The sequence below is a fragment of the Ochotona curzoniae genome, unplaced genomic scaffold (genome assembly GCF_017591425.1).
Source record: "Ochotona curzoniae isolate NIBS_2020 unplaced genomic scaffold, NIBS_Ocur_1.0 scaffold_4506, whole genome shotgun sequence".
In the NCBI taxonomy this organism is placed as follows: domain Eukaryota; kingdom Metazoa; phylum Chordata; class Mammalia; order Lagomorpha; family Ochotonidae; genus Ochotona; species Ochotona curzoniae.
The window spans coordinates 81,282,650-81,293,240 of NW_024467119.1; the positions used below are offsets into that span (position 1 = coordinate 81,282,650).

Below are 10,591 nucleotides of genomic sequence, written 5' to 3' on the forward strand. Positions count from 1 at the left end.
TGCTAAAAGAAATTATGTAACACACAACCCTGTTTAAAAGTGAGAAATTCTCTGGGGGAAGAATCTTTCAGCCCATGCACTTCTGAGGCAGAAGATGACCTGAATCTTGAACTGCCTACCAAGTGGCTTCCAGTTCACTTCCCCAAGAAGAAGACCCAAACAATGGACCCTGCCCAGTACAGAAATCAAAAACCAGTAACAGAACAAGCCATCAGCTCTAGGAGAAAAGGGTGAGGGTGCAGCGATGATTTCTACTTAACATCTTCAGCTCCTAAAGAGTTCTCCGGAGCCCCAAGGCCCTGCCTGGTGCTTGGCTCCATTCAAGGTCACCGGGTGGACAAGCTCCTTTGTGCAGTGCTGAGAACCACAGACAGAAACCACTGCCTGCCAGGCCCCTTTGATCCCCGGGCCCTCTGGCTGGTGACGTTCACTCAGGGCTGCGGTCTTGGCTTTTTCCCAGGACAGGAACAGAGGGGGTAGTTCAGCGTCCCACTGCCAGGCGCCAGGTCTGCCTGAAGACCTTAAGGAACTTCGCTGAAACCCCTCTATTTCATGAGAAACCAGCGCCCCTGTGAGGGGAGGTGTTCCGACGGTTTCAGCAGTTCACTGGCTGTTTTGAAAATTTCAGGAGATGCCGTGTGCAATTCAACTTCCATGCCTCCAGGTTTTCTCTCTATCTCCACGTTTCTCTTTGGATTCCTTGCGGGGACTTGGCACTGACTGCGATGTGATTCGCAATCCTTTGTGAAAAGGGCAAGCAGGCTCAGGGACAGAGCTCAGAGAGTTGGGAACGGATGCGCGCAGAGGAGGCGCTGAGGATGATGGGGGCCGGTCGCCGGGCAGAGATGTCAGTCCTCTTCAAGTAAGATCATCAATGTCCCCTCGCCCGTCACCCTCACCCTGCCCCCACGAGCGCAGAATCTGCTCTTGGAATAAATCTGCTAGCCACGAGCTGGGCCGCTTTTTGGGACCCACCGGGACTCTCTGTTGTGTCTTTTGTTCCTGGAATTTCGTTTTCACAATGCGCTTGTGCGGAACCCAACTCTAGAGCGTACCCGAATCGCGCGCCCAGCGGTGGCCGCTCCGTCACCCGAAAGCACCCAGGCACCTCCGGTGCCCGCCCCCCGCCCCCCAGCTGCAGGCGCACCTGGGCCATCACGGCCCCTCTGCCCCTCCGTTCGGAGTTTGCTTTCCTGGACCGCCACAGGGCGGCCTGCGCATTCAACCAACGCGTTCAAGTTTCAGAGAGTGAACCCCAGGCGGGTCTGTGTGGGAATAGAGACCCGAAGCTTTCTTAGTGGATGTTGTCACTTCGCGGTTTTATTCTAGAGGGGACGGTTGGAAGCAGCGAGCTTAACGGTCACCGATGTTTCGAGCGCGAGGGTCCCCGCGTTCTAATCGGTCGCGCTCAGGGCCAGAACGCAGGAGGGCGACCCCACCCACAAGTCCACCAATACCCTGGGGTGTAGGAGGAATTGCTAAGGAAGGAAGGCCTTCCAAGGAAAGAACCCGTTGGCTAATCCGGCAGAGTAAATGCAAACTTTAATAAACCGGAGTCCGGGTATTCATTTCTAGTGTACTCAGAAATCTCACCCAAGTGAGTTTCTGGGAGTTAGGGGAGGGAGTTGGAATAAAAGCCCGGGGTCCTAACAGGTGCAATATCTTTCTTGCCACGCCCTACTATTTACTCTCCGAAACGCGCCGCGTAAGGGTTACAGACTGTTAAGACTCAGCGGAGATGGGGGAGCCAGAGGCGGGAGGGGAACTAGCACCAAGAACACTGAAGCGGTCTGGGTCCCGGCGGGGAGCTGACAATCGCGTGCCCTGCCCGCTGCGCTGGGCACTCGCCGCGGGCGCCCAATCAGTGTTCCCTCTGGGCTGTGACAGGCTCCACCCCTACCCCATCCCGATAAAAGCTTCGGTGGAGCCTGAGTTCCACAGCCTAGCGCGTGGCCCGGTGCCTCAGCCCTGCCTCTAGGTGCACTCTTTGGCAAGGCCACTCCCAGACCCTCAGGGCCTGGCGCGGTGCGTTGCTCACTCTCCTGGGTCACCAGGGCCAGTTGGCTGAAGATCCCCAGTCCCTCCTCGACCCTCTCTCTCCTCGGCAGTCGCTGTACCTGGCGGCGTGGGAGCCCTTCGCCGGCCTGCAGGTGAGCAGCGCGTCAGCAGCGTCGGGCCCCAGTCTCGCGAGCTCCCCGGGCCTGGCGCAGCGTGGCCCGCGCGGGAAGGCGGCTGGCACTACCTGAGCCCCTTGTCTTTCTCGCAGGATGAAGAACCCGATGCTGGAGGCGGTGTCCCTGTGGTTGGAGAAGCTGCTTCTGATCTCCAACTTCAGGCTCTTCAGTTGGGACTCCCCTGGCGGCGACAAGGAACAGAAGGGTTTCTATGAGGTCAGCTCTTTTCTCCGCGGCGACGTGCTGGAAGTGCCCCGGACCCACCTGACCCACTACGGTATCTATCTGGGAGACAACCGCGTCGCCCACCTGATGCCTGACATCCTGTTAACCCTGACAGACCACAAGGGCCGCACGCAGAATGTGGTCTCCAACAAGCGTCTCATACTGGGCGTCATTGCCAGAGTGGCCAGCATCCGTGTGGACACCGTGGAAGATTTCGCCTACGGAGCTCACATCCTGGTCAATCATCTGGACGAGACCCTGAAGAAGAAGGCGCTGCTCAATGAAGAGGTGGCGCAGCGGGCAGAGAAGCTGCTGGGTGTCACCAGTTACAGTCTGCTGTGGAACAATTGCGAGCATTTCGTGACCTACTGCAGATACGGCACCCCGATCAGCCCCCAGGCGGACAAGGTACAGCGGGAGCCTCGCCCCAGGAGATTCCCAGAGGGCGCTGGGGCTACCCTCTCTTTTTGGTAGGAACACCCTTTCTCTTGGACCTCTTTCTCCCATCTCTTTTCTTTCCTTTTTCTTTTTTCTTTTCTTTTCTTTTCTTTTCTTTTCTTTTCTTTTCTTTTCTTTTCTTTTCTTTTCTTTTCTTTTCCTTTCTTTTCCTTTCTTTTCTTTCCGTTTCCTTCCTTCCTTTTTCAAATATATTTTTATTTTGAATTTTGAATTATGTGGTACAATTTTGTATAGGCTGGGATTCCCCCCGAAATTCTCAGCCCCGACAGATTTTCCCCATTTTTACTACAATAGTGTAGTCCTTCATAAGCACTCATAATTCCATCAGTCTCTTAAGTGTACCCCGACATTGTTGGTACAGATAATGTCAGACAGTCCCGTATCCCATTGTCTAGTTTGAGATTAAGTCAGGGGAGTTCTGGAGTTTCTCAAGGGAAGGATCTGAGTAGGGGGCGATTTCCCTTAAGCTGGAAATACCGCGGTGGCAATGCAGGACTCCGCAGCTACGCAGTTGTCTGTGCAGTTCTGAGGGCATTCACGCAGTTCAAATGAAAAAGGGTGGGGGAGGGCGCGGGTGGGGGTGGGGGCGGCGGTGAGGTGGGTAGGGAGGAGACCACAGCGTGTCACCCTGGGCTTGCGGTGTCTCCCAAGAATTGCAAAAGGAAGGACGATGCACAGGGTTTATGTTAAATCCAGAACACTACAAAAAACCAACTTCTGTGCCTTTGGAATAAGAAAGCAAGCCATGTTCTCCCTCTGTGAGCAACCTAGAATGGTCTTTCTGTGTGCGTGTCCATCTCCATCAATTAAGAAAACATTTCCTTATAGTTAAGTATCCTTTATTGTCTGTCCTAAAGATAACTCGGGTATTTATAAATTGCCCAGAGATCAAAACAATTGATTTTCAGGAAGACCTGTCAATGTTTTATGTGTACTTAGGAAAAACCAACCAACAAACCAGGATTTAAGATCATTAAAATTGGCCACTAATCCAAAGGGGAGGGGAAGCAGAAACATGGTGTTTCAGATGTGAACATTTCACTCGCAATTGGCAAAAGTACTCATCCCCTCCTGCAGTTTTTGAAGTGTTGTTTATATGCCCTGGAAGGAAAAACCCGTGTAATCACCTATACATTTTACTGCTAATTCTTCATGCTTAGATGGTTTTGATGATCAAAAGAATTTGAGTCCATGTCACCATTTCTGATTGCTTCACTTCTTGATTCATTTTGTAGCCTGTACAGGAACACCTTTCTGCCTCTGCTGTGGCAGAGTGTGGCAGAGTGTGGAAGTATTACAGGCTCATACACTCGAATCAGAAATTCCTTGTGGGTGGTTTATAGAAACACAATAGGCTCAAACTAGGAATTCTTTTCCAAGTAAAATGAAAACACAGTTAAAGCACTGTGCAGGAACTTAAGAACATAGCTTCAGCCCAGGCCTGTTTAAAAATAAATTTCTCTGCATTTACAAACACTGGTCCCAAAAGTGTACAAAAGGAAATACACCAGGTTTACTTAAGACCCAAGCAAATCATTTCACCAAGGGAAAACGGTATCCCTGTTTGGTAATTAGGAGCTATCTTTTCATAGAACACATGTAGCACTGTATTGTATGTTTTTACAGAGAAAGAGTACAAGTGTTTTTTTTAAAGGTAGTAAAATATTTAATCTGCATAAATAACAAGTTGGAATAGTTTTTCAACTTTAGAAACTTTGTTAGGTTACACAGAAGTGTTTTAATTACTGCTGCTGAGTGGCACCTCTTGTGAAACTGAATTTTTGTCTTCACTTTGAATGGTCAAACAAACAATTTGGCTGCAGTAAGCTGATTTCTTGGGTGAAAAAATTCTCATCCCAAATTTTCTAATTCTAAGAAGTGTTTGTTGAACATGCCCTGAGAGAAGGTCATTCATGTTGCAGGAGGACTGGTGGCTGTGTCTTAGATAAGGAATGACTCCATTCTGGCTCTGACAATTGAGTTCTCCACAGATAACACAGCTATTATGAACTTAACATGAATATTACAAAATTGCCTCTTACATTTGGGTAAAAAAATTCAGGAATACTCTTGTCTCACAACACTGTGTCTGATTTGTAAGTAAATTAGGAAAGACTCTTTTTGTGGTAGTGCTGTTTTCTTGACAAATTCAGAAATCATAGACTGAAGGGATTTTCAAATTGGCTATAGACAATCTGTATTTTGTTAACTATAAATCCCTGTAGTTGATAATTAATACTATTCTTTATGGTTCTTCTTTTTTCTTACCTCATATTACTGCCTGTTGGTTTCTAAAACGAATGCAAATGTTCCTTTATTTTGGTGGGATTCAAGGTTCACAGTAGCACTGCTGGAAATTTCCCACTGTCATGAACCACCACAGATTCTTCCTGGGTTGACAGCGAGCCAACAAGAATTGGATATTAGAAATGAGATGCTCCTGGAGAAAATTTGCCTTGGGAGAACAGAGCATCCACAGGGACTTCTGCTTGCTCAGTTATGAAATTGTTGGGGAAATAGATAAGGCAAGCATAACTGTATCAAGATAAGTTACTTGTTTGCATAAATCTTCCATTACTCCCTAGTGCTTCTCCTCACTGTCCTGAAAACTTCATTCATTTCAATCATTGCTGCTATGTTTGTCACTCAATTCACACACACACACACACCCAGCAAAAAGAGACAAATCATATTTTTGGGGTGTGAATAATCCAACATGTGGCTAAAAGGGTCCTTCAGACTTGTCTGGATAGTGTGTAACAGTGTGAATAGAGACAACCTTATATTCATATTAATGTGTTAACATATCTATAATTACATATCCGGCCACATAAAAAATCATGATTCCGTAAGACTACTCCACCTAAAATATGGTACCCTTAGTTTGTATAAGTATAGCATAATGTTTACCCAACCATGAAATCATCTAACAGTGCCTTCTACAGAATGCATCCCCATTTTAAGTGACACCAACTGGATTGCAGTTGTTCATTCTGTTTCTTAAGAATCTAGAAACTGGGTCTGGCACACTAGCCTAGGGGTTAAAACCCTTGTCTTGCATGCCTGGGGATCCCACGTGGGTGCCAGTTCTAATGCTGGCGACGTCGTTTCCCATCCAGCTTCCTGCTTGTGGCCTGGAAAAGAGGCTGAGGATAGTCCAAAGCCTTGGGACCCAGTACCCATGTAGGAGAACTGGAAGAAGTTTCTGGCTCCTGGCTTCGGATTGGCGCAGCTATGGTTGTTGCAGCCACTTGGGGAGTGAATCATCAGACGAAAGATCTTTCTCATCATCTCTCTTCCTCTCTCTGTATATCTGACTTTCCAATAAAGATAAATAAGTCTCTAAAAAAAAATAACCTGGAAGCCACAGTAGAAGTTTAGCCTAGCAGTGATGATGCCCACATTCCATCCCAGATTGTCTGTGTGGAATTCCCAGCTCTAGTTCCTGACTCCAGTTTCTTGCCAGGGTAGATTCTGGCAGGCGGCTGTAATAGCTCAACTCACTGGGCTCTTCCTACCCACATTGACGACTTGGACTGAGTCTGTTTCCTAGTCTGAACTGGTCCCAGATCAGTTCAGTCCTGATCATTGCAGGTATTTGCAGAATGAGCCTACAGATGGGAACTGTTGTCGTTTCTCTTTCTGGCTCTCAAATTATGAAAAGTAAGAAAATAATTTGGAAAGCTAACTGTAGAAGACCCTAAAAATATATATGATGTCATAAAAGGAACTTAAATCTAGTATAAAAGGCAAAATTCATGTAACAGTGGCAGTTGCTGAATTTTGGTGTTGACATTGGTGAGGTGGAGATGATAAACAGCAATCTTGATCATTGTAATTCCTTATTTAGCATGTAGAAGAATAAGAGCACTTTTGCATAATGCATTTCACTTGATCCATCCGTGGAAGTAGTCTCATGATACTTTGGAGAGGTTCAGTGATTGACTTGAGTAAGAGGCAGGGCCAGTACAAACACAAGTGACCACTGTGATTTTCTAAAAAAAACAAAAACACAACCAACAGATATTAGAAGAACACATTCCTTAAGGGTTAGGACCATTTTTAATCTGTCTTTTATTTCCAGTAACCAAGTATGTGTTACATAAATAACTGATGCGGAATGCAGCCTAGTTAGCTAGGACATGGGATATGCCATAATTAAACCTTCCATGACTTTGGATTTTGAGGCTTTTAAGAAAGTCATCATGGGTATCACTCAGTTTTTGAATGGTGAATTGAAAGTACTGAATTCACAGTATGAAGCTAACTGCTATTCCTTTTATTCAAGATGAGTGACTTTTCACTCATCTTGTTGTTGATGATTAGTTAAATGTATGTTTAAACTAAGGTTAACAAAGTTTTCAACCTGAAGTCTATACACTTGTGAATTTATAAAGCTAACCCAGATCCACAGTATTGTTTCAGCTACTATGGGACATGCATCAAGAAACTGCACTGTCAGTATCCTACATTTTTCCCTAATTCACAAGGCAACTTTAAGTTCTTCCAGTATATAGAAAACAGCTGGGAAAGTTGCTTTACCATTTGGTAGGTGTATGTGATTCTTTTCAGTTTCTCTCTTTTTCCTGATATTGCTGTAATTTATTTTCCAGTTTTGTGAGATTGTGAAGATCATCATTCGTGACCAAAGAAGCGTTCTTGCCTCAGCAGTCTTGGGATTGGTGTGTGTCATCTGGATGGGCCTGGCCTCTTACACCACTCTCCCTGCCATCTTCATTCCATTCTGCCTGTGGATGGTTGGCTAACTCCTTACCCCCATGTCAACTGTGTGTATTCTATGTGAATAATTTATATTTATAGACCACAAAATCAACATAAGCTCTGTTGCAAAAAATGTGACCTGTAACACTGTGTCCTGGATAAGCTGTGACTGAGAATCACTCCAAGTGCTTACTGTGTAAGCCGAGGACAAAGGCTTCCTAGACCTTCTGAGGCAGTTCCATTTTGAAGAACCATCTAATCCTTGTGATAAAACCCAGCAACTCAAGAAAACCAGCTTGTAAGCTGATGCCTAAAGGGCGTTATTATATTTTTTCTTCTTATAATCTTGCCTCTGTTCAGGTTTGAATTCGGAATTTGGAAGACTTATCAACTGGGATTATTAACTTCACTGCAGATTTATGCTTCATTGATAAAAGAGCATTAAACTGAAGGGATTTTCCTCATCACATAAGAGTGGGATTGATGACTGGTCAAAAACAACCACCCAAAGTCACAATTGGCTTTTTTCATATAATATATACAACCCTGAATGTGTTATGAGTATATTCATTACTTGCAAAACTAAAGTTTAATGATTAAAAAAATGATTCAAGCACATGGCAATCTGTGATTTTCCTGAAGAAATAGCTACTACAACATCATCTGAGCAATTTATCTTCTTACTAGGATGTCTGGCATTCATTTTATTTTCTCTTTCCTTTTATGTGCCCTGTGGCTATTTTAAGTCATGCCAAGGGAAAATGAATATAGGATTAAAGTAAGTGGAGCATCTGAAATGAGGCATATTACAAATATATATGTAGTCATCCACATACATATAGAGTAAGATAAAGATTGTATTTGTGTTTGATTGCTTTATTATCATTCTGGGATGGTTATTATAGGGCATCTGGAGAGGTAAATACAAAGGCAAATTCATTCTATTTCCTTGTGTGCTTGAATCTCCAGCATAATTCTCATATGAGGATACTTCAGAAAGTTCCTGGAAAAACAAACACAATATAAAGAAAACAAGTTTATGTGGTACAATAAAATTTTGAAATCCATGCATAACTTTTTCATAATACATGTTTTCCATGAACTGCTTGAATACTTTTATAAGCATGATTGGCTGGATTTTTGTTGTGAAACATTTACTGAAGTGTTTTATAACTTTTTATAAAAGCCCTCAGGTTGGTTTTCTCTATTTCAGAGTGTTGTTATGTCCTCCAAATGATGCTGCAACAGTGTATAAAATGCAGATGAGGATCAGAGAAAATTACTGTTTGGAATGCTTCTTAGTGGCTTAGTACTGCCAGGAATGTCAATTTTTTCCCTCAAAACCATGATGTATTAAGATGTAGCCATGTTAAGATAAGCGGTCCAGCACTTTTGTAGAATTTGCTGAATTCTAAAAATTAAGACACAAACTAAAATTGCATTGTAAGTATTAGTAAAATAAAGTGTTTTGTTAACTATAAGGAATCACAAAATAATGAAATGTATTGTGAATGAAATGGGGAAGGGCAGAGTCAATGATCTAATTGTAACATATTTTAGGAGCCGACTTCAGTTTAATTGAAGGGAATTATGATCCCTAACTTTCCTATAGCAAATGTGGCTGGAAAGTCATCATAATTAAACTTAATGTGTACTATTCAACCTAGATGTTTAGTTATTTAAATTTCTTAACTGATCAAAATCTTAAATGTCAACAACCATAAATGGTGTAAGGGCCTAGTGTAACCACTTGAAATATATGTACACATATAAATTAATTATATATACATACATACATAATTATATATATATATATATATGAAACCACTCTAAGAACCATTGTGCTAGTGGGTTTTTCACTTACTACCCCTATAGTAACTGTTTAACTAAATCCAGTCTTAAAAAAGTGTAGTTATAAATAATTAATACTTTTTTGTAACCTTTAATATTTGTAAGCTTTAATATTGCAGGTTGCAAAATCTACTGGTTGAAATTAAATCTGTGGTATGAGATTTTGCCACAGTAATTAAGATTTCACGTAGGATGCCTGCCATTTGTATTGCAGTGCCCGGTTCCAGTCCTGACTGCTTTACTTCTGATCTAGCTCCCTCCTAATGTGCACCCTGGCAGGAGACTTAGATGGGGTCTTCTGGCTGCAGCCTGGCCCAGCATGGCTGTTGAGGAGTCTGGGGAATTAACCAGCAGGTAAAGATTTCTCTTCCTCCCAAATGAATTAAAAATAAATAAAAATGTAAAAGTAATTAAATCTGTCCTCAATGATAGTTAATTATTCTTCCTTATATATCAAGCAAGTTCTGAAATTTGGAAAGAGCATCATTAGTTTTTTTCCTCACTTCATATCGCCAAAGCAAGGTTAATTTCTGCATTCTGGTCTGACTACATGCCAGGCACTGATCTTTTGCAATGTCATAGCTAGAATTAATATTATATTTTAACTAGTTGCAATGGTGTATATATAGTCTGTGTTCCCTTGAAAATATAGGGAAAGAAGCAGCTAGGGGTGCCAATAGTATCAGAGAAATATACTTGAGTAAGGTGATGATGTTATTAAGATGAGAAATAGAAATGTGGTGATCTCACTACGGAAATGATTTCTACTGCTTGTGGGGAAAAGAAGGTGAATGGAATGGACCTCTTACTGGTATTTCATGTTCTAGCCCAATAGATATAGGTGTATGACTTTGGCTGGCATCTGTATAGAGCTGATTGAAGGTAGAGGCGAAGAAGTGGTTGTTTAATTTGCAAGGCCAAAATTAAAGAAACTGGGTGCTGGGATTTAGAAGATATGTGTTTTCTAACTGGTAGATTTTGGCCAGAACATCCTACTATTGAGAACAGCATGGGCACATGCATGAAAACTGGCTCTAACATGTCTGTTATGTAGCTAGTGGTTATACATTCCATGCTGACAGAAAGTAAGACAAAGTATGGACATGCTGGCAAATGCAAGTGATTTCAGGGACAGAGCAGTCAGAACAGGTGGTGGTACA

General features: G+C 43.2%; 1 protein-coding gene across 1 annotated transcript; it reads left to right on the forward strand.

Annotated features, from left to right (window-relative positions):
• The first annotated feature begins 2,267 nt into the window (after positions 1-2,267).
• LRAT (lecithin retinol acyltransferase) lies at positions 2,268-7,624 on the forward strand. The gene is made up of 2 exons (XM_040967438.1): positions 2,268-2,807; positions 7,472-7,624. Exons 1-2 carry the CDS (start codon positions 2,268-2,270, stop codon positions 7,622-7,624), a joined length of 693 nt encoding a protein of 230 aa, XP_040823372.1.
• The last annotated feature ends 2,967 nt before the right edge of the window (positions 7,625-10,591 follow it).